This window comes from Astatotilapia calliptera, chromosome 14, assembly GCF_900246225.1.
Source record: "Astatotilapia calliptera chromosome 14, fAstCal1.2, whole genome shotgun sequence".
Classification (NCBI taxonomy): domain Eukaryota; kingdom Metazoa; phylum Chordata; class Actinopteri; order Cichliformes; family Cichlidae; genus Astatotilapia; species Astatotilapia calliptera.
In genome coordinates this window covers 39794018-39818722 of record NC_039315.1, presented here as the reverse complement: position 1 = coordinate 39818722, position 24705 = coordinate 39794018, and the positions used below count along the sequence as shown (strand labels likewise).

Sequence of the window (24705 nt, the reverse complement as noted above, 5' to 3'; positions counted from 1 at the left end):
CCTTAACCATAAATCTTTATAGAATATGCAATTGAGTTATTATTACTTTCCGTAATTTTTGCCAATTTTGATAAATGAAATAGAATTTCCTTTATATAGCGCCAAATCACAAGAACTGTTCCCTAAAGATCCTTTATATTGTAAGGTAAAGAACCCTAAAATAATACAGTGAAAACCCCAACAACGACCCATAATACCATAAGGCAGAGCCTTTGGCTTATGGGCCCTTCTTCTGTGTAAGACGCACCAGTTTTGATTTAGGAAATGGACACCTTGTCGACTTTAAAGACTAGGTTTAAAAATTGGTGTGATTGTAGCCCAGGAGGATGGAGCAAGTCATTTACTAATTGGAAGTTTGGTGGTTCGATTCCTGGATGCTTCAGTGTGCATACCAAATATCCTTGAGCCAGATACTAACCCCTGTAATGCATGCACTGGAGTGTGAATGTGTGTAAATGTTAGAAAACACTATTTTCTGACATTTAGAAAATAGTTTGTATAAAGCCTTTTTGAGTGCTGAGGTAGAGCAGAAAATCGTTATATAAAAACCAGTCCATTACCAAAACTTCCCTTTTGCTAAACAATGTAGTTTGAACTGGATCTGGTGACACCGAATCTTTCCTTTGTTACACTGCAATAGGCTTAGGCTTCCCATGAGTCACTATGTCATGATGCAGTATTTCTTCCTCAATCACCTTATTCACTCTGTGATTGTATGTAATTTCTGCATCATCATGTAATTTCAAATGCAACATTCAACTTCAAAACTTTAGAGTCAGCTCCTTAACTGCTTGTATCTGTTCATTGTCTAGTTCAGTCTGTTGTCGTTGTGGACTTGTACTCTTATGTACACCACACTGACATTCTGTCTCAGGATAGTCATGGACCATCTAGTTGTACTCTTTCGGAGGTTGGTCTTTCTCTGGTCTTATACCCATTCAAAAGCAGATGATATATCTCTGACCATTCCACAAAATCTTCTACTAATACTCTCCTCCTGCATATCACACATATTTTCAACCTACTGCATAATCATCTGAATATTTCTGTAGAGGAGGTCCTGGAGGTGTACTGAAAGTCTGAAGTGTAATAAGTGAACAGGAATTGAAACAGTGCAGCCCTTTCTGGAGCTCCAGTACTATAAATCACAATGTCAGCTAGAGCACTGCCAAATCTTACATACTTTATACTGGATGTGATTACTGACATTTCCTGTGTTTTCTCCCTGAGTGACACTGGTTAGATTGTGTTGAAAAGCTTTTGTAACCCACATCAACTACACTGTCACATCCAACCATTACAATAAAATATATATGGAAGCTTCATAAGGGCAACTGTGGGTCATGTGATAGAGAGGGTTATCTACCAATGGTGGAATCCACACACTCAAGTAACCTCGGGCAAGATACTGAGCCCATTGCCTCTACTTGGCATATGAGCACAAGAAAGTATGCGTTTAGGTGTAGATGATAAATGTGCTGTGTGAATGTAGGTGTGACTGGCTGAGTAAGGTCTGCAGTAGAAAATGGTTTAAATTTTCAACTGAATAGAATGGTGCTATAGAAGTATCAGGTTTTTTTTGTTTAACATAATCTGCCTTTGGATCCTCTTCCACACGCTCCATTCCTTACACAACTTTAAAAACAAGTGGCCTCTAACTTTACTTGATATTCTCTGCATCAAACTGTAAAAGTCAGAAATAAACCCACAAACAACAGCTGATAGCATTGTCATTCTCTCTGTTGTCAGCCTTTAATACTAGTTCTTATAGTTGTTTGTTTCCCAGAAACTTTACATGCAAGTGTCTAATAATGATGCTTTCATTTTTTGGGGGGGTATTTAGCCTAACCCTCAGCCCCTGGCTGTATGTGATACACGAGCAGATTAAAAAAACAAAAAAAAACAAAAAAAACAAAATGGATATGATTGAATTCTGACTGTTCCAGAGAAGTCTTGGGAAGCTGCTCAAGTTTTGAAGATCTGCACCTACGCAGTTTGAAATTATGGACCTAAGTAATTAACCTGTTTGGAAATCAGTCTATGGCTGTGGTTGGCTACTATTGGCCACTATCTGCGCAGAGCCTTCTCCAATTTGACTTTTATCTGAACTGCATTTTAATGAAATAAATGATTTTAATTGGGACTGACTTTCTTCTTCGTCTGATGGCACACTGTTTATCTTTAAACTTTAAACAAAATATTCAAAGCCTTAATCCCAAATCACCAGATAAATCATCTCTTATTAACACTTTTTTAAACTAGTATGCCAAATAGGTTTGTGGGTGATTTAACTGGGGTCGTATTACAATTCCAATTTAGCATGGAGATATTTCCATTGGCCATTCTCCTACATAAGAGCAACCAGACGTGGGCTACTGCGAGAAAGTCTGACTAATGACGATTGGCTATGTTTTCGTAAGTTTTGTAATTGGTTCAATGCCTCCATTAGGAGGGCAAATGCTCATACCATCAAGATGGTTTCTGAACAGTCACAGCTAGCTTTTGATTGTATACAGTCACAGCTGTGTCAGCTCTGACTGGTTTTAAATACAAATAAAACCAAGGTCATGTTGTTCTGAAATAGAAAGTGCATGTCTGCAGTACTTCACTCTCTTGTACCCGGCATTTCTATTGAACCTGTGACCTCATACAAATACTTGGGTGTTTGTGATTGGTGATAATCTTTCCTGTAAGCTACATATTGCTCATCTGTTAAATAAACTTTTTTCTTTTTTCCAAAATCATTGCTAATTTGTGTTTCACTTTCACTCCAAGGAAAAGGCATCTTGCTACCACCTTTTTACCCCTCCTAACTAGCTCTGCTCATTCTCTCCATCTTTTGGACTCTATCTGGTTGACTGGTCCTTATTGGCCTTGCTATTTGTGGTTTACTGCCCTCCTATTACATGTTACTTAAAGATTTTAGTCATAGTTTGTGGTCTCAAGACTTAATTACATTGAGCGTTGCATCAGTTCGTACAGAACTCGGAAAGAAGACATTCTTCTTTTCTGCCCCGTTTCCATGGATTACATTACAGAAAGACTTACAGCTCTCTCAGTAGATTTCACTTGCAGAGTTTAAAAGATGTACAAATGCCTTTGTGAAATCATAATTGTGAATTTGTTCTTGTTTTTCCAGTAACTGTTTAAACATGAGATAATTTTTATTTTTGTCGTTTTATTCCTATTTTATTGTTTTATTGTTATTTTATTTTGTTTGTCTCTCTTGTAAATGAGACATTGAGTCTCAATGAAGGTTAAATAAATTAATGACCACCTCTGGTGGAGTTGGGCTCCCTCCTCCTGCTGGCATGGTATCGCCGAGATGTGTGGTCCCAAATCTTCCCTACCGTTGAGGGCTGCTGATGGCCCATCTCTGCCTCTTGCTCTGGTGGGGCATTTTTGCAGTTTCCCACCCTAATTTCTTTTTTTCTTTTTTTTCGTCTGTCCCATTTGGTTTTTTAGCCGTCAGAATTGTTGTCTGAAGACCAACAAGGATATCCAGTGGATTTACTTTGCCAAATGGATCATCACGACCTTGCCGTATTGGTCCATTTGATCGACCTTTGTTGTTATTATTTATTTTATTTTATTTTCAGTTGTTACAGACGGGACAGACATGACTGAGGGATAGTGTTAAGAGATATACTGACTTCTTCAGTAGAGACTCAGAGAAGAGAAACACACAGAACTTCTTGCTAGCAAGGGCAGCCCATATGCGAATCCAGAGATCTGAACCAATCTTGTGATGGTTTGTTCGGGATCATTAAAAATAAGTAATTTATTTTTGGCAAGATCATCATTTTTATAGTGGCGACCCTTCCCATGAGTGATATGGGTAGAGATTTCCATCTAGTCAGATCGCCTTCTACTTTCTTTAGAAGTGGGATGTGGTTTAATTTAGTTAAGTCTGAAAGCTTAGGAGAGACATTAATACCTAAATATTTAATATTTCCAGATTGTAGTGGGGCAGAAGAAGAATTATGGAAGGAGCAGTTAATTGGAAGAACTGTAGATTTTGACCAGTTAATTGAATAATCTGAAACTCTTGAAAACCAGTTTCTGAGGTAATTACTCTAATAAAGGTTGGTTTGTGAGTTTTGGAGAAAAAGCAACAAATCATCCGCATAGAGACTGATTTTATGTTCTACGTTCTTACATTTTATGCCCTTAATTGTTGTAACCTGTCTAAATGCTGCTGCTAGTGTTTCGATAAAAATTGCAAAAAGTGAGGGGGAGAGTGGGCATCCCTGTCTGGTGCCCCTCAGGAAACAGAAACTGGAGGATGTCTGGTCATTTGTTCTGACACAAGCTGTTGGTGAATTATATAATATTCTTAGCCAGTTTATGAAAGAGTTTCCAAAACCAAATTTGTGTAAAGTTGCGAATAAAAATTTCCAGTTAACTCTGTGAAACGCTTTTTCTGCATCTAGAGATAATATTGTGGTTTCAATGTTTTTACTGTATGGGTAGTCTATTAAATTAAGTAATCTACGTGCATTTGTTGATGAGTGCCTACCTTTTATGAAACCAGTTTGGTCAGGATGAATTAAAAAGGGGGTTATCTTCTCTAATCTTTTTGAGAGGGCTTTGCAGATTATTTTGAGGTCTGCATTTATAAGGGATATTGGACGATAGCTTGAGGGAAATAAAGGGTCTTTGCCTGGTTTTAGCAGGAGACTAATGTTGGCAGAATTCATATTTGGTGGTAGTCTGCCACTTTCCTTGATTTCCTGCAACATTCCGTGGAATACTGGTGCCAAAATTGTCCAGAATTCTTTGTAGAATTCTGCAGGGTAGCCATCTGAACCTGGAGCCTTATTATTGGGCATACTTACCAGGGCTTCCTGGAGTTCACCTGGCGTCAGTGGCAAATCCAGTGCCATTGCTTGACTGTCTAGTAATTTTGGAAGAGTTACGTTGTCAAGAAACTGATCAATTTCATTTTTAGATGGGTTTATTTGTGGTGAATATAGAGTTTCATAGAAATCCCTAAAAATGTTGTTTATTCTTCCAGGGTCATATATTGTGTTTCCAGATAAATCTTTATCAGCACATATAGTTGTTTTTTATTTATTTATTTTTTTCTAGTTCCTTAATATTTTTGTTTTCTTCTTTCTTTTTGTGTGATGAGAAAGAAATTATAGGGCAGCACGGTGGTTAGCACTGTTGCCGCACAGCAAGAAGGTCCTGAGTCCAATTCCACCATCAGGCCGGGTTCTTTCTGTGTGGAGTTTGCATGTTCTCCCCGTGTCTGCGTGGGTTCCCTCCGGGTACTCCGGCTTCCTCCCACCGTCCAAAGACATGCAGTTTGTGGGGATAGGTTAATTGGATAATCCAAATTGCCACTAGGTGTGGCAATTTGCCACTAGGTGTGGCACGTGAGTGCGAATGGTTGTCTGTCCTTGTGTGTTAGCCCTGCGACAGACTGGTGACCTGTCCAGGGTGTACCCCGCCTCTCGCCCTATGACAGCTGGGATTGGCTCCAGCGCCCCCCGCGACCCTGAAAAGGATAAGCGGTAGCGAATGGATGGATGGAGAAAGAAATTATTTTACCTCTCATCACAGCTTACCCTGCTTCCCATAGAACAGAAGCTGATGTTCCGGGAGTGTCATTAAAGTCTAAATATGAAGTCCACTCTTTAAAATATTTAATAAAGTCTTCATCCTTGAGCAGCGATGTATTGAATCTCCAGTTTTTACTTGGTGTAGCGTTCTTCTTATGTATTAGTGTTAAAGATACAGGAGCATGATCGCTGACAGCTATAGGGTGAATCTCAGTGTCTGAAATATCACTCAGCAGTGAGCTGCTGACTAGGAAATAATCTAGACCAGAGTAGGAGTGATGGACATGTGAGAAGAAAGAATATTCCTTACTGTTGGAGTGAAGGGAGCGCTATGCATCGCAAAGGCCAAAGTTGCTCATATACTGTTCGATTATATTTGTGGACTGCCAATTGCGCTTAGTTCCTGTTGTGTTGGGCCTATCCATTTCTTCATTTAGTCCAAGGTTGAGGTCGTCTCCAAGAATAAGTGTGCAATCAAGGTGTTCATAGAGTGCACTAAAAAATCCGTGGAAGAATGAGGATTCATCAACATTTGGACCATATATACTTACAATACATAGCTTTTTGTTAAATACTGATAATTTAATAATAAGGAATCTACTCTCTGGATCTATAACTGTATCGAGTACTATAAAATTAACATTTTTATGTATAAAAATTGCTACTCCCCTTTGTCTAGAATTATAACAGGCTGCAAACACATTAGGAAACTCAGGTGTTTTAAGTTCGTTTAAACCTGTGACAGGTCTGTGAGTCTCTTATAATAAAACAACATCTGCCTGTAGTTTTTTAAGCTGGTTAAATATCTTTAACATTTTTTCTCTGGTACCAGCTCTATTTACATTCCATGTGACAAACCTTAGTGTGCCCATAATTGTGTGTGTATGTCTAATGATGTACGCTGGGTGTTTCGTTTAGACGAAGAAAATGTGGAGACATCACTTGTTTGTAAATAGAAAGAGAAAACAAAATGTGTGGTGAGAGGCTCCATAAGTCTATGTGTGTGTATATTCACTAATATGAACAAGCGTGGCTTGCGTGTGTGTCCTATAAGTCTGTGTGTGCTGTGAGGCTGTTGTAAATGTGCTGCCGTTGAGCGCATGTTTTTTGCGTGATCGTGGTGTGTGAATATGCAGAAATAGAGGGTGTTTATAGGTGAGTGGGGAAGTAGGCGATCACAGCAGTGAAAGAAAAGAGAAGGAAAAAAACCATGAGAACAGTGAGCGACAAAAAAAAAAAAAAAGAAACAGAAACATTCCAATTAAAGCAATGACGGAGGGTGACAGTGTTATATCGGCTATGACATCATACTGATATTACAAGGTTAAACTCATGTTAAAGGAGAAAGTGTGAATGAATAAGAAAAGAGTGTAGCGGGTTCTTATCTGGAGTGCAGTCAATATAACCACGGAGTGGTGCCGGTGTCACGGTAGAGCTGTCCGTCCACGCAGAGCCAGTGTTCCAGATCTACTGGCGTTTAGATCTACTGGCGTTTAGATCTACTGGCGTTTAGATCTACTGGCGTTTAGATCTACTGGCGTTGGTCGAACAGATGTGTGGCAGTCTTGCGTTTCAGGAGCTGCTACTGACAAACCGGCAAAAAAAACGCCAAATGTGTCATCTGTGACACTTGTGAGGTTATCTCAAACACACTCCGTCAGTCTTGATGCTGTTGAACGACAAAATGTTTAAAAATGTGGCGAGTTTACCTGGTGATATCGTCATGCGCGACGCGATCGCGAAAACAGCAAACAATTAACACCACGCCGATGTTGTTCACAGGACAGCACGAGTAAACGATCGGTAGACTCTTGTCGTCGTTATTGTTCCCCTCGCACGTTTTATTTCTCCGGTTTCAGCGTGATTGCTTCACAACTAAAGCGAGCAGTTTACTTTGTGTGCGCTAACATGGACTCGAATCAACCAGTGCCACCTCTGGCCAAGTGCCACAGCCTACAGCCAGCTCAACTTGTGACACACATCTGCAGCACGTTTGAATTCGTTTCATGCACAATACATTTGTACCTTTCAATTGTGTCTGTTTCTGCGTCATGCAAATAAATCTTTGAAATGAATGAAATGACACTAATATTTCACTAGTGTTGTAACATCACATGTCGTTAGAGTAGTCTGCCTGTGTCTTTTCTCTGTGAACAAACATTTTAGAGTTGGTTGTTATATACAGTCTGTATAAGTGTGGTTAATCTAATGAACATTAGATCCTGAGTGCGTCCATAAAAATGAAGGTTATAACAGAAAACCTGTCGCGCTCTCCCCCTCTGTCTTTCACTCACACAGACACGCACACCACCGCCATCAACTTTGCTAAATTGCTAATGAAAAACATTGATCAGGCAGCTGTGATTGAGCAGCAGTGTAGATCCAACTATTTTCACGGTTGTTGTGGTCGTGATAATTTTGTGAGGCCACATCAAAAAGGCTCGGATGAGCTTTCCAAAGTTCTACAAGTTGTGCCTCCATCGCTTGTGTCCAGATCACACGCTGCACTGCCGTGCTGCGCCGTCTTTTTCGCTGACATTTGTGTTTGCGCGTGCGCAGTGTGAGAAACTGCGGTGACACCCTCACGACCAAGCGATTGATGATCGGGAGCTCGTCGTGAGGTGTCAATCGCTTCTCGTTACCCCACGTATAATACACGATGCACGACGCATGATGAAGGCCAAAATCGGGCCGATCGCCAAAACAGTCGCACGACTCAAAAATCGGCTCAAAATGGGCCAAAAATCGCACAGTGTCTGCCCAGCATTACTAAAATCGTGATTTTTTTTTTTTGCGAGAATGTCTCATGACAGTGACGTAAGCGAGTGCGACGTTCGTGACAACAGCTGTGTGCAGATCAACAATGGATCATATGAGTGCGGGAGAGAGTATGAGCGTGCAGCGTTTAAAGCGTGGAAGTACTGACCTTACTTTGAGTTTGATTCCATAAAAAGTGACAAAAACATTAGTGTCCGTTGTGCGTGGGAAGAAAACTTCTTTTTACAGCGAAAAACCCCCCCTAAACTTCCAAGCAAGCACCGAGTGCGCTATGACGTAATGGGAAACTCACAGAGAAACTCGCGGATTCTTCCACTGACCGCTGCGGCACACCTGCACCAGGGTAAACCTCTGCCTACGCCACTCCTGCTTTACAGGTGAAAACAGAGCAACAGGAGCGCTAGTCTTTGATGTTATTTATTTTCTGTTCTGTTTTACTTGCATCTATTTGAAAGAGTGAGTGTAAACACGCACACAAAAAAATATTTTATGTGCTGGAATGTGCAGAAAATAAGTTTAAATGTTAGATAAATTTCTTCCAGTCAGAGAATGTTGCATATAATTAAATTTTTGCTTGATGCATAAAGTTAAAAGGTTAAAACTAATAAAACAAGTTTTAAAAAGAGACTTTTCCGTATTATTACATTTTGTATGATGGATTATGCAGAAAAAGTAGAATTGGGCTGAAAGATCTATCGCTTTGTCACCTACTCAGGTTGTAAATCGTATTTTTAAAAAGTAACTAAGTAATTAATTACTTTTGAAAATAAGTAATCAGTAAAGTAACGGGATTACTTTTTTAGGGAAGTAATCAGTAATTAGTTACTGATTACTTTTTTCAAGTAACTTGACCAACACTGCTTGTAGGTGACATTCACAAAGGTAGGTTGGTTTGGCAGTTAATTTTACCGGTCAGAGTATTTTTCTAGCTAATATTCACAAAGGTAGGACAATTTGCCACTGTGCGCATGCGCAGAAACAACGGGTAGGATGGTTTGCCAGGTAGGATGGATTCCAAGAACACCGGCAGGCAATGTTGTACCGGGGGAGTCTGCCGGGCGACATCTCTTCGATGACGGTGTCTCAATTTTGGCTGGGGAAGATGCACTCTGAGCCTTCTTCATTACTAAAGCACCGATCGATGTAATCTTGGAGAGCGTCTAAACTCTCCCCGTTGTCCTCCAGGGTGTTAGACATGATAGGACAGATGTTGTTAGTTATATGACAATTGATTAGTTTATTTGGCAATACTGAAGCTTAAAGAAACTTTGTTAAATTCTACGCTTTTTTTCCGCCAAATCTCCAGCGTCTGACGTCACCTACAACATAGGTCGCTTACCTTTTCCCGTCACTTCCCTCACTAATTTCTAAGTACATTTAATGACAAAGACACACACACACACTTGAACTTGACAATCTTGCTCTTTTTCCTCTATCACATTCGCACACACATACACCAATATCAGAATAAGATTGTTGATTGCATTTTCGAATTCTTGTGTTCCAGGTGTTTGTTTCTCTTACAAGCTTCTGCCTGTCCTGAAAACCAAGATACACAACAGTGCAGTTCAGATCATAATTCTAATTTCCGAAGCAGCCAGGCAGGACAGCCAAAAAAAGTTAAATAAATTGAAAAACAAAGAAAACAAAACAAAACAGTTTTTAAAAATCAGCAACAGTATGATGTCAGATAGTCACACGATGCAAAGTCTGAAGTAATAGTAGTTCAAGCTACCAGACAGACAACTTGTGTATCTTACACTCAGCGATAAAGACTTTATATAAAGGACCCGATGATTCCACAGTAGGGGTGGGTTTTTATAATCGATTTATCGATTAAAATCGATTCTGGCTTGGATAACGTAAAATCGATTCATTAAAATCCTGAATCGATTTTTTAATATTAATTTATTTTGCCCGAAATGCCAGAATCTCAGGTGAAAGATCACAAAATTTCAACAACCACCAAACAGCTAAGACAGTAAATGAGAGCAGGTACACGGCTTCTGCACAAAGACGTAAACACACAGCACGGACCCGCGGATCAGAATCAGTGAGATGTCGCCTTTCTCAGCTGACGATCGGGGCTGAAAGCCGACAGCTTGCTGATTCTGATCCGCGGGTCCGCGCTGTGTGTTTAAGCCCTTTTTGCGCTGATCATATGGCTGTTAGTTTTATCTCTCTCCAAACAATATTGACCGAACCAGCAGCAAAAGAAGATCCAAACTACGCTTCACATAAACATCATCATGAATTCACTCTGACTTTTGCTGACTTTTCAGGATAAAAATCACACTTCATGCACAGCTCTCTCTCTCTCTTTTCTGCATTATTCGCTTGCTTGTTACGCACAAGTCTACCGTTGTTTACAGCGCTGTTGGCCGGCGTTTTTTTTCCCCTTTTACTTACTTCCGAAAAGTAAACCTAATTTCTGATTGAACAAATTTAAACTTTTTAAAATTAAGCAAAATGCAAAACGCTCAGCCGTGTCTCTAATAAAACCGCTGTAACTTCAGAGGTAATGTTCATGTGTTGATTAATGGTTTTCTTTCGTTTTTGATGTACTGCAGATTATTTTTATAAAATCTCAGGCCAGGAAAATCACCTTCATGTTTTTCTGTGTTTTATCTTCAGCTACTTTGACACAAAGGCCTCTGCTGTGATGCTCACACCTTTGATAAAGTCTTGCGTGTGTCAGCTTCCTTTTAATAGATACAAAAATATGTAAATGTACTGATCTGAATTATTTCTGACTGTCAAAATTTCCCAGATTCAAATCGAATTGAATCTAATTAAATCGAATCGTGGATCGAATCGATTCGGGACCTTGTGAATCGGAATTGAATCGGTTCTAGAAATCAGTGACGATACCCAGCCCTATTCCACAGGTTTATTTGGCAAACTGATTTTTATTTTACTCTCACATATGTATATACTTCTGTGACTGTACACTTTCCAGTGGGCTCCAGCCCACTGTTCTCCACTCCAAACCTCACATACCTCTTCTGGGCCTCAGCAGCTACTGAAATAGGGAAGGCATGGTTAGCATGATGGATCTCAGCTGTGCCAGGCAGCCTTCCACATCACTGTCCCCTGAACCCACTGCTCTGCCCCTCCCCTGTAGCTGAGCCACAAAACACACCCTGCCACAGCAACATGCTCATTATTTTGCACAGAAATGACAAATTACTGTATGGATAACACTAATGACAATTTTTAAAAATTTATTTAATTGACTTTACTCTGTGTCAAAACATTTCAAATGAAATTAAGAATGGTGATGTTTATGCCCATTTTGAACTTTAAATATAGTTTAAAATTTGAACTTGACTTAGAATATACAGGTTTTGACTTTGAACTTTGCCTTCAGCCACAGTGAAAACTAAAAATGACCTTACTGCACTTCAGATTTTACAAATGGATTCACAGCCATACTTAACTAATTTCTTGACTGATCCTGTATTTAATTGTGTGTGCCGCCCAGGTGGGAACTATCGTGGTGTATTTGCCCTGGGTCTGGTCCAGGGTGAGTGGAAGATGTATGTAAAGGGCCCACTCGACAGGGAAGAATGCAACCTATACAACATCAACGTCACAGCTAGTGATGGATTGTTTGTTTCCCAAGCAACAGTAGAAGTGACAGTGGTAGACACCAATGACAACAGCCCAATCTGTGACAAGGTGAGAAATAAAGTTGTGTATTGTTTTGTTTTGTTTTTCTACGTAACTGATTTGGCATAACTAGTTGTGTGTGTGTGTGTGTGTGTGTGTGTGTGTGTGTGTGTGTGTGTGTGTGTGTGTGTGTGTGTGTGTGTGTGTGTGTGTGTGTGTGTGTGTGTGTGTGTGTGTGACTGCAGGTTATGTATACTGCCTACATTCCAGAGGACCTCCCAGTCACTAGTGTTTTGTTGAGGGTTGGAGCTACAGATGCTGATATGGGTATCAGTGCTTGGATTCAGTACTCTCTACATGGTCCTGGATCCCAAGACTTCACTATTGACCCAGACAGTGGTATGGATGCAGACCTACTTTAAATACACACTTTTTCTCTGAATTAGCATGAATCGCAACTTAATCATACACAAGCCAAATGTCATCCCCCCGTTTGGCTCCATCACAATGTTTCATATCTTGTTTTAAACCTGTCCAGGTGAGATCAAGTCATCTGTGCCTCTGGACCGTGAGATGACACCTAGTTATCAACTGGTTGCCCAGGCTACTGATGGTGGTGGGCGGTGGTGCCATGCTGTGGTGTATCTGACAGTAACTGATGTGAATGACAATCCACCTATTTTCACCCAGTCTCGGTACACCACCAGCGTCTATGAAGACACAGTCACCAAAGCCCTACTTACACGTATCCAGGCCATAGACCCTGATGAAGGTGATACACTAGGCAACTGTTTATATTATCACTACTACAAGTACTGCTTCCATTGCTAATCTGCATCACAAGAAACCAATTACTCAAGGTGCAACTAATTGAGCCACATCAAAAAAAATTAGCAGTATTTAATATAAATGAGGTACACAACATACCTAATTGAAATTTGGCTCTTTCTGAAGTGCTCAAACTTTCCAGCACTCCTTTTGGATCACTCCCCGGAATTCTCACAAAAACACAAAAAATGTCATTAAGCATGATGCACATCATGCTTGCGACCTGATGTCTGGGTTTGAACCACGAGGAAGAGTTTGGTCATGCTGAAAATGAAAGTTGGATTAGATTGACACAGAGGTCCTTGCTTGTGGACTGTTATGAACTTCCTTTCATGAAGCAGTGTGAAAATAGCATGAGTGCTGGAAGGCACAAATCATTTCACAAGGAGACAACCTTTAAGGAAAAAACATTCTGAAATATTTTTTTCAGCAGGGCTGCACATAAGTGGTCCTCAGGTGCACATTCGCTGTCAAAATAAAAGACTCGCACCAGATAAGAAGTTGGAACGCGCGTTTGTGTACATAAGATGTTCTGGAGGAGGACAGACATTTGTTCAGAAGTCTTAAAGCTGTCGAAGAAGCAAGCTCCACAAGCAATTACATTGGTGTTCCTCCACCGCAAAAGAAGCGCGTATTCCCGGAAATTCCGAGAAATTCCGTAAGCAAAGTAATTGCTTACATCTTTAAAATATCGACATCTTTAAGAGTTCTGAACAAATATCTATCCTCCTCCAGAACATCTTATTTACGCAAATCCACGTTCCAGCTTCTTGTCTGGTGCGCGTCTTTTATTTTGACAGCAAATGTGTACCTGCGGACCACTTATGTGCAGCCCTGTTTATCAGACATTTCCAGACATGTTAATTCAAAACCTGCATGAAGTGAAAGAAGCTAATGCAAAATCAAACAGTTCTTTTAGAGAAAAATAGTAACAGGGAAATGTTAATATAAAAGCTTACCTAATATACTGTAGTACTAAAAAGAAGTTAAACTAATTGTATACAAATTTTGAAGTGCTTAAAATATTCAGTCTAATAGTTAATAGAGTTTTATAGAGGTTTTATGTCAGGCCACTAGTAAAAAAAAATTTTATAACTGGGTATAAATCTCATATCGTCTCCTACAAAAGATAACAACATTTGGTAAGAAGACAAATCCAAGCACTGGCAAACGTGTTGTTTTCAGTGTACTGAGGCCCAAAGCTTCACCCTTTTCTTTTGACATTGCTGTAGGTCCGGGGCGTATGGTGATCTATTCCCTGGCTGACTCTGCAGGAGGATTTTTCTCTATCGACAAATACTCAGGCATCGTGGTCCTGGAAAGAGTTCTCGACCGTGAAATCCAGCCATTTTATCAGATAACAGTTTGTGCATCTGATCAAGGCTCACCACTCCCACTCTACTCACTGGTCAATGTCACAATTACTGTCCTGGACATCAATGACAATCCACCTGTGTTTGAGCGACGTGATCAGTTGGCATCTGTGCCAGAAGATGTGGGAGTAGGTACTGAAGTTCTGAGAGTTTACGCTGCCAGCAAGGACATCGGGACTAATGCTGAGATTACTTACAGTATCCGATCAGGGAATGAGCACGGAAAGTTCCACATTCATCCACTCACTGGTGAGTGAGGGACACCCTCTCACTTTGTGTAGGTGTTACAGTATTAGTCTGTGCTTTTCATTGCTCTTACAGTTTCTAAGATGTTATATATCTGTATCTTTCTCTAACTTGATCTCTATCAGCTTTCACTATGCTATGTTGACTCACAACATTATCTGTTGTTCTTAGGGCCATTAAAAATCTCTCACAGATTTTCATCATAAGGTAGAATGTTCATGAGCATCAGTGAATATCAAGACTTGGCCATACAAATTGCCCATCAATATTGTAATTATAACAATAATAATAATAATGATAGTTTATTTGTACTGCACTTTTAAAAACCAGGGTTACAAAGTGCTTTTCAGAAACAATGAAAAAAGAACAATCAAAGGATAAAAATAAGAAATCAATTAAACTATTTATGCAGCACTCAAGTCTAATCTTAAAATCAGAATAAGATACAATTCTAATTTAATGTGGTTCCAGTTTTAGTGAGTAAAAAACAAAACATGTTATATATTTTAGGTTCTTCAAAATAGCCACCCTTTGCTTTAATTACTGCTTTGCATACTCATGGCATTCTCTTGATAAGCTACATGAGGTAGTTACCTGAAATGGTTTTCCAACAATCTTGAGGACTTTCCAGAGATGCTGACAACTTGTTGGTCCTTTTGCCTTTACTTTGGAGTCCGTCATCCCAAACCATCTGGCTTAAAGCCCATCATCCCAAACCATTTGGTTTGGGATGATGGGGTTTACGTCAGGTGACTGTGAAGCCTAGCAGAGCACTCCATCACTCTCCTTGGTTAAACAGCCCTTACACAACCTGGAGATGTGTTTGGGGTTTGTCCTGTTGAAAAATAAATAATGGTCCAACTAGAGTTGGATGTCTCGAGACCACTTTTATGTGGTCTTGGTCTCGACGGACTTTGGTCTTGGTCTTCTTTTGGTCTCGACAGACTTTGGTCTTGGTCTTCTTTTGGTCTCGTATCCCTCGGTCTTGTCTTGGTCTCGTTGTCTCGGTCTTGCTTTCTCAGATCGACACAGTGCTCGGGAAAGTCCACAGGTGCGCATTCGCTGTCAAAATAAAAAACGTGCACAAGATAAGAAGTTGCAACGCGTTTTTGCGTACATAGGATTTTCTGGAGGAGGACAGACATTTGTTTAGAACTCTTAAAGATGTCGAAGAAGCTCCTTTAAGCAATTACTTTGGTGTTCCTCCACCTCCAAAGAAATGTCAGAAGGAGTCCGAACCACAAAAGAAGCGCATATTCTCGGAAAAGTGGTTGCAGGAGGTGAGCTGGCTTCAAACAAATGATGAACGCACAGAGATTTGGTGCAGAATGTGCCGTGAAAATCCCACTCTAGCGGACAAAAACAGTGCCTTTTATATGGACGCAAACGCACGTTTGCGTCCATATAAAATCCATATTAAATTTAAAAACTGTACTTTTGAGTTAAAATATATATTTATAATTTTAATAAATGACAAATTAAAAAGGCATGAACATTTTTTTTTTGTATCGACAAAATATTGAACCGTGACACCAAAGTATCGAACCGAACCGTGAATTTTGTGTATCGTTGCACCCCTAAAATATATATATATATATATATATATATATATATATATATATATGCATTATTTGAGATAGAGAGAGAGACAGATAAACTTCAACTTTATTTGTTTTTAAAAAGCTTTAGATAATTCACTTATGAGTTGAGGTTAGGCAGGCCATTCCCATTCCACAACTGAGGAGCTCTAATGGCAAATTGGTTTACGTGTTAGGTGGCAACAGTTAGCAGGTTTCTGCCTTCGGATCTAAGACTGTACACTGGTTGATACAGGAGTGGTTGGAGCTGCAGTTTCTCTATCAAAGTTTGATAGTTTATTGTATAAAATATTGCAATAGGTTAAGTAGTACAAAAATAGAGCATTCATCTATATTAGTAGTTCATTTGTAAACCTCATAAGTACATTCTCAGTACTATGATAATGTCTAAAGCATGACTGAAATTCAGAATTTCAGAGATGTTGTTCTGACATAATACTTCAGGAAAATGAGGACAGAGCATCTTCCCCAAGAGTTTTGCTATAAGTAAGTGGTCTGTAATTAATTTAGTCACAAGAAAGGCCATAATTTTGGACGAGTCCTGTTGCTTCCTATTTATTCCTATCTTTCTATTCCCTCCCACTCTGTTGATCTGCTATACAGTACACTGTACAGGAGCAGCACTTCTAGTAAATGTTCTAGCTGAATATTTACTTAACTTTCTCTCTCCTCTAACCAATGCTCTTAAAAAAATTCCACCAGCTGTTTCCAGCGGACTCTCCAGCACCCTGGCATAGACTTTCCCAGGGAGGCTGAGGAGTGTGATTCCCCTGTAGTTGGAACACACCCTCTGGTCCCCTTTCTTAAAGATGGGGACCACCACCCCGGTCTGCCAGTCCAGTAGTACAGCCCCTGATCTCCATGCAACAATATAGAGACATGTCAACCAAGACAGTCCTACAACATCCAGAGCCTTCAGGAACTCGGGGTGGACCTCGTCCACCCCAGGGGCTCTGCCACCAAGGAGTTGTTTAACTGCCTCAGTGACCTCGCCCCCAGAGATTGGCGGGTCATCCCCTTCATCCCAAGACTCTACTTCCACCACGGAAGACGTGCCAGTGGGATTGAGGAGGTCCTCGAAGTATTCCTTCCACTGCCTGACATTTTTCTCAGTCGAAGTCAGCAGCACTCCATCCACACAATACACAGTGCAGGTAGAGCACCGCTTTCCCCTCTTGAGTCGCCTGACAGTTTGCCAGAATTTCTTCGAGGCAGTCCGAAAGTCTTTCTCCATGGCCTCTCCAAACTCCTCCCACACCCAAGTTTTTGCTTCAGCCACCGACCGCGCCGCATTCCGCTTGGCCTGTCGGTACCTATCAGCTGCCTCAGGACTCCTTCCTCAACTTGGAGGCTCCCCTTACCTCTGGTGTCCACCATTTGGTTCGGGGAATATCACCATGACAGGCACCAACTACCTTGTGGCCGCAGCTCAGTGCAGCAGCTTCGGCAATGGAGATGCTGAACATGGTCAATTCGGACTCCATGTCCCCAGTCTCCCTCGGAATGCTGTTGAAGCTCTGCCAGAGGTGTGAGTTGAAGATCTTGCGGACCGGAGCCTCTGCTAGGCGTTCCCAGCACACCCTCACTTTACATTTAGGCACACCAGGTCTGTCCTGTGCTGTGTCCTGTGTCCTGATCCAACTCACCACCAGGTGGTGATCAGTTGACAGCTCAGCCCATCTCTTTACCCAGTTGTCTAAAGCATATGGCCTCAGGTCTGGTGATACGATTACAAAATTGATCATTGACCTGTGGCCTAGAGTGTCCTGGTGCCACGTACACTTATGGACACTCTTATGTTCGAACATGGTGTTCGTTATGGCCAAACTGTGGTTTGCACAGAAGTCCAATAACAAAACACTGCTCTGGTTCAGATCCGGGAGGCCGTTCCTCCCAATCACACCCTTCCAGATCTTGCTGTCATTGCCCACATGAGCATTGAAGTCTCCCAGTAGGACAACGGAGTCCCTATGAGGAGCACCCTCCAGTGCCCCACCCAGGGACTCCAAGAAGGCTGGGTACTCTGAACTGCTGCTCGGCGCATAAGTGCCGACGGAGGTCAAGACCCATTCCCTGACCCGAAGGCGAAGGGAACGAACCCTCTCATCCACTGGGAGAAACCCCAACATACCAGCAGCAAGCTGAGGGGATACAGAGATACCCACCCCGGCCCGCCGCCTCGCACCATGGGCAACTCCAGACTGAGACAGAGCCCAGCTTCTATCCAAGAGGCTGGTTCCAGAGCCCAGGCCATGCATTTAGGTGAGCCCGTATATATCTAGCCAGTACCTCTCAACCTCATGCACTAGCTCAGGCTCCTTCCCCATTCCATGTCCCAGTTGCCAGTCTTGGTAGCCAGGGTTCGGTCTGTCAGGACCTCCGCTCCTGGCCGCCGTCCGGCTCACATTGAACCCGACCCGACGGTGCCTCCTGCGGGTGGTGGGCCTGCAGGAAGATGGGCCCATGTCCCTTTTTTCGGCTGTGCCCGACCAGGCCCCATGGACCAAGTCCCGGCCACCAGACGCTTGCTCTCGGGCACCCTCCCTGGGCCTGGCTCCAGGGCGAGGCCCCGGTAACCCTATCCCGGGCAGGGTGAACTGTTCCTACGATGGTCTTTTCATAGGGGTCTTCTGAATCGCTCTTTGAGTTGTCATAGCAGCAAATATACAACAAACAACAAGCACTCATATAAAATGAGTTATAATGGATAAAGACTAAGATAAATGGATAAATATTGAGATATAGGTATAACTATGAATATAAAAGGACAACTATTTGTGCAACTATGTAGTGGTATTAAAAAGTGACACGGTGCATTAAAGTTTGATTAATTCTGTTCCACATGTGTGGGTCTGACCCAAGTGGAAGAATTACAGAGTCTGATAACAGCAGGAAGGAATGATCTCCTGTAACGTTCCATCAGACAGCAAGGTTGAAGGAACCTATTGCTGAAACTGCTCTTCAAGTCGTCCAGTGTGTTATGGATGGGGTGGGTTTCATTGTCCATGATTGCCAGCAGTCTTGTCAGCATTCTGTTACTGATCACCTCCTCCAGGGTGGCGAGCTTTATGCCAACAAGAGACTCGGCCTTCCTGATGAGTTTGTTCAGTCTGTTTGTATCCTTTGCTTTGATTCCTGCACCCCAGCATTTTTGAAATATCCTCATTAAAAAGAAAAGCAAAAGTAAAAAAAAAGGTTCCATCCATCCATCCATCTTCATCCGCTTTATCCGAGGCCGGGTCACGGGGCAGCAGCCTAAGCAAAGAGGCCCAGACCTCCCTTTCCCCAGCCACCTCCTCCAGCTTATCCGGGGGAACACCAAGGCGTTCCCAGGCCAGCCGAGAGATATAATCTCTCCAGCGTGTCCTGGGTCTGCCCCGGGGCCTCCTCCCGGTGGGACATGCCTGGAACACCTCCCCCAGGAGGCGCCCAGGGGGCATCCTTGTCAGATGCCCGAACCACCTCAGCTGGCTCCTTTCGATGTGGAGCAGCAGCGGCTCTACTCTGAGCCCCTCCCGGATGGCCGAACTTCTCACCCTATCTCTAAGGGAGAGGCCATCCACGCTTCTGAGGAAGCTCATTTCTGCCGCTTGTATCCGCGATCTCGTTCTTTCGGTCACTACCCACAGCTCGTGGCCATAGGTGAGGGTAGGGACGTAGATCGACTGGTAAATTGAGAGCCTCGCTTTTACACTCAGCTCCCTCTTCACCACGACGGACCGGTGCAGCGTCTGCATTACTGCAGCTGCAGCCCCAATCTGTCTGTCGATCTCCTGCTCCCTTCTCCCATCACTCGTGAACAAGACCCTGAGATACTTAAACTCTTCCACTTGGAGGAGGAACTCATCCCTGACCTGGAGTGGGCACTCCACCCTTTTCTGGCTGAGAACCATGGCCTCAGATTTGGAGGTGCTGATCCTCATTCCCGCTGCTTCACACTCGGCTGCGAACCGTTCCAGTGCGAGTTGGAGGCCCTCACCCGATGAAGCCAACAGAACCACATCATCCGCAAAAATCAGAGATGAGATTCTGAGGCCACCAAAGCGAAAGCCCTCCGCCACTTGGCTGCGCCTAGAAATCCTGTCCATAAAAATTATGAACAGAACCGGAGACAAAGGGCAGCCCTGGCGGAGCCCATCACCCACCGGGAACGAGTCCAACTTATTGCCGGCAATGCGAACCAAGCTCTTGGTTAGGGATCGAATGGCCCGTAGCAATGGGCCAGACACCCCATACTCCCGCAACATCTCCCACAGGACACCCCGAGCGACACGGTCGAATGCCTTCTCCAAGTCCACAAAACACATGTAGACTGGTTGGGCAAACTCCCCTGCACCCTCAAGTATCCTCGAGAGGATAAAGAGCTGGTCCAGTGTTCCGCGCCCAGGACGAAAACCGCATTGTTCCTCCTGTATCCGAGGTTCGACTAGCGGACGAACTCTCCTTTCCAGCACCCTGGCATAGACTTTCCCAGGGAGGCTGAGGAGTGTGATCCCCCTGTAGTTGGAACACACCCTCCGGTCCCCCTTCTTAAAGATGGGGACCACCACCCCGGTCTGCCAGTCCACAGGTACTGCCCCTGATCTCCACGCAACATTGCAGAGGCGTGTCAACCAGGACAGCCCTACAACGTCCAGAGCCTTCAGGAACTCGGGGTGGACCTCATCAACACCAGGGGCTCTGCCACCAAGGAGTTGTTTAACTGCCTCAGTGATCTCGCCCCCGGAAATTGGCGGGTCATTCCCCTCATCCCCAGACTCTGCTTCCCCCTCGGAAGACGTGTCAGTGGGATTAAGGAGGTCCTCGAAGTATTCCTTCCACTGCCTGACAATTTTCTCAGTCAACGTCAGCAGCGCTCCGCCAGCACTATACACAGTGCAGGTAGAGCACCGCTTTCCGCTCCTGAGACGCGTGACGATTTGCCAGAATCTCTTCGAGGCAGTCTGAAAGTCTTTTTCCATGGCCTCTCCGAACTCCTCCCACACCCGAGTTTTTGCTTCAGCCACTGCCTGAGCCGCATTCCGCTTGGTCTGTTGATACCTGTCGGCTGCCTCCGGAGTCCCACAGGCTAACCAAGCCCGATAGGACCCCTTCTTCAGCCTGGTGGCTCCCTTCACCTCTGGTGTCCACCATTTGGTTCGGGGATTACCACCACGGCAGGCACCAACCACCTTGCGGCCGCAGCTAAATGCAGCAGCTTCGGCAATGGAGACACTGAACATGGTCCATTCGGACTCAATGTCCCCAGTCTCCCTCGGAATGCTGTTGAAGCTCTGCCGGAGGTGTGCGTTGAAGATATCATGGACTGGGGCTTCTGCTAGACGTTCCCAGCACACCCTCACTACGCGTTTAGGTGCACCAGGTCTGTCCAGCGTCCTCCCCCGCCACCTGATCCAACTCACCACCAGGTGGTGATCAGTTGACAGCTCAGCCCCTCTCTTTACCCGAGTGTCCAGAACATATGGTTGCATATTTCAAATATTTTTTAATCTTCTTTATCTTCATCTTCTTTATCTTGTAATATTTTTCATTATCAATTCAATTATTTTTCCTTGCCATTGCCCTTGGTCTGGAGCTCCATTCAAGATCTTGGCTCATTGGGTGAGGATGATCATGAAAAACGTGGTTGATCTACCCAAAACTAAAGGAGGTGATTCGAGAATGACTTTATGTAAGCCACCGCTCCTCCATTTCGAAAGGAGCCAGTTGAGCTGGTTTGAGCATAAGAATGCCTCATTGACACCTGGTAGGTGGTGTGTTTCAGGCATGTCCTACTTAGGGTTACCCTAACCCAGGGCTTACTGGAGACAAATGATCTGTCAGCTGGCTTGGAAGTGACTTGATGTGGAAGTTGGAAGAGTTGGCCGGGGTAAGGGACTTCTATATTTAGACTGCTGCCCCCTGTGACCCAAACTTGGATACGTGGCAGAAAGGGATGGATAAAAAATACTTAATTATGGTACACATGTCCTTCTAGAATTTACCAAATGTTTAAATGCCTTCTATTTAAGGATTTTAAATAGAAGGCTGTATAAACTATATAATGATGGTAAGTATTTATAGCAACAATATGAGCTCAGAAAGTAGAGCAGGTGATCCAATCTCTATAAGGCATTTCCCAGCCTCTCACAATCCGCACAAGACCTCCAACTGGTCAGTGCATTTGGAGGTGTGTAAGAGTGATTCGTTATCGATTGTAGGTATAGAATAAAATAAATGAAGTGTTGTGTGAAAAGGCAAATTTCGCTTATTGCTTTAAGGAGTCAATATGATTAGTAAAGCAATTTATAATCTCCCAGTTTGTTAACATTTTGAAATTCCAACCCATTACAAATGTCTATAATTATCTTCTCTTCCCCTTTCCCTTTCTCTTATTCAGGTGCCATTTTAGTTGCCCAGCCTCTTGATTATGAGACCTGCAGAGATTACTTCCTGACAGTAGAGGCTCGTGATGGTGGCACGCCCTCTTTGAGTGCCGTTACTACTGTGAACATAGACCTAACAGATGTAAATGACAATCCACCCATGTTTAGCCGCAGTGTCTACACTGCAGTGGTGTCAGAGGATGCCACTGTTGGCGAGCCTATTGTTCAGGTACGTTTAAAGAATTAGTCAGGTTTTCGCTGCATGTATGTCTGAAGTAGTCGACTAGTCACTAATTGCAACTAGACTAATTTAATAGTTGACACGTCGTTTGAAGTTTTGTAAGATCCTGAAAGACACAGGAATAAGTAGTAGGATTGAAGAGTGTAATAACGCACTGAAACGGAAGATGGCAGCAATGCATGTACAAGGATGCAGGCTGCCAATGAACGCTAAAGAAGAAGAAGCAGTCTCTGGTATCGTAGCTGTGTCCAAATTTAGGGGCTGCATCCTTCGGAGGCTGCATTTGTAGGCCGATTACATTACAGCAGGGGTAGGCAACCTTTCTGATAACGAGTGCCACCTAAAATTTCCTCAAAAGTCAATGTGCCATATGATTGCATTAGCAATAAATTTAATAACGCTCTATATCAACAGTTACTATAAAGTTGTTCTGTATAGTGTGTATTATATTTGTTCACATATGTTGGCAGCTATCAGCGAATAGTTATCAGCTATTTTGAAACAAAAAAAGGACACTTTTTATCCATAACAAGAACTCCATAACAGCAAATGAACTGTACAACAGAAAATCCAAATGCTATTTATGGTCTTCTCACAACTATGATAAGAAAAATAAACTGGGCCAATATGGCATGTTTGTTAATACAAGGATACACGTTAATGTGATATCAGGTCTCCCACTCAGAGACACAGGTCTCAGAGTATAGGCGCAAGTATAACTTGTCAGGTAGTGATGTCCAGCAGGTGAAAATGCAAGCTCCATGAACACGCACAGCTATGTTATTTGTCTCTCAGAAGCAGTTCATAACTTGCCTTCAACTCATTCATGTCACCTAAAAGTTAAACCTGTTTCTCCATCACAGCTCTGATGATTCAGTAAGGACATCTCCTGGTTTCATCTTCATGTTTCCCTCTCACCAGATAACCAAACCGATATCATGACCAGCAGCTTTACAGCTGTGGCTCCAGCAAACATCAGCTGATACTAGAAAGTAATATTAAATAAATTCTAACAACAGCTGATCAAGCTTAAACGTGCTGCCGTTGTTTAGCGCGACATCTGCTGGTTTCCTCTTTCTGGCGCAAAGTGGGAGATAAACAAACAAGAGAGATGGGACTTCCGACAGAAAAGACGATCAGTTGATCATTGATCAGTTTAATAATTGAAGTAGCAACAGGAGAGGAAGGGGGTGAGAATGAGAGAAGAAGAGGCAGCTGCAGCGTAAAGACGCCGAATAACTCCAGCTTTGTGTCTTTTTTATTGTAGCTGAAGTACGAGACAAACTGCATTCCTTTTCACCTCAATACGAAATATTTTCTCTGAATACGAGACGATTCCGTTTTTTAGGGGATGGTTGGCAACTCTAATAATTAACCTTATGAAGAAAATAAAGTTCACTATAACATCATAGCACCCACCCAGCCTGTATAGAAACGCCGTCATGCTAGCTAGCACCCAGTACGAAAAAGTCAGCATAATGAAAATAAACTACACCTAAACTTGGTTTATATCTGACCCAGATAGACTGCAGTTCATAACTTCTTACCTGAAGTTCAGTTCACCTGACACTCAGACGGCGTCCGCCTCGGGCCGCCTTGTACTTTCCCTCATCCACCTGCTGGCCTCCACCACTTGCTAATGTTACAGAATCTGTGAAAGCTCCGCGATAGCCACCACACGAAGTAACAAATAACGACCCTATCTAAATCCCAGTAACTATTAACGCATTCCTGATTTTGGCATAATAACTAGTTACCGTGCTCTTTACCACAATAAAAACGTACTTACTGTAACGCGTACTTAATATTCATGCTAGCATGCTCTTCTTCTTGTGCTGAGACTACCGTCTTTGTACTCCCAGACATACTGTTTAAAAGAGAAGTTGTCAAATCAAGTATTTATTTGAATTTTAGGGGGAAATTCTGCTCTACTATCAGGAGTTCAGGTTTAGTCAGCCATCTCGCTCTAATGCCGACTGGAAGCCACAAAGCAGCTGTTCAAACGTCATCAGCCAGAAAACTGCCCTTTTGAGACGTTCCCACTCTGAATAGTGAGAGATGAGCTTGTTTAGTGGATTTTAATGCACTTCTGTAACA

The 24705-nt window shown here is 42.7% G+C and overlaps 1 protein-coding gene across 6 annotated transcripts in view; it reads left to right on the top strand.

The window, feature by feature from the left end:
* The window catches only part of fat3a (FAT atypical cadherin 3a), a 176971-nt gene that overhangs the window by 107128 nt on the left and 45138 nt on the right, over positions 1-24705 (top strand). For all 6 annotated transcript variants that reach the window (XM_026192656.1, XM_026192658.1, XM_026192655.1 and 3 more), the window contains 5 exons: positions 11830-12026; positions 12203-12356; positions 12496-12729; positions 14018-14407; positions 22382-22596. In XM_026192656.1, coding sequence (XP_026048441.1) covers positions 11830-12026; positions 12203-12356; positions 12496-12729; positions 14018-14407; positions 22382-22596 — 1190 coding nt within the window. The remainder of the gene's footprint in view (positions 1-11829; positions 12027-12202; positions 12357-12495; positions 12730-14017; positions 14408-22381; positions 22597-24705) is intronic.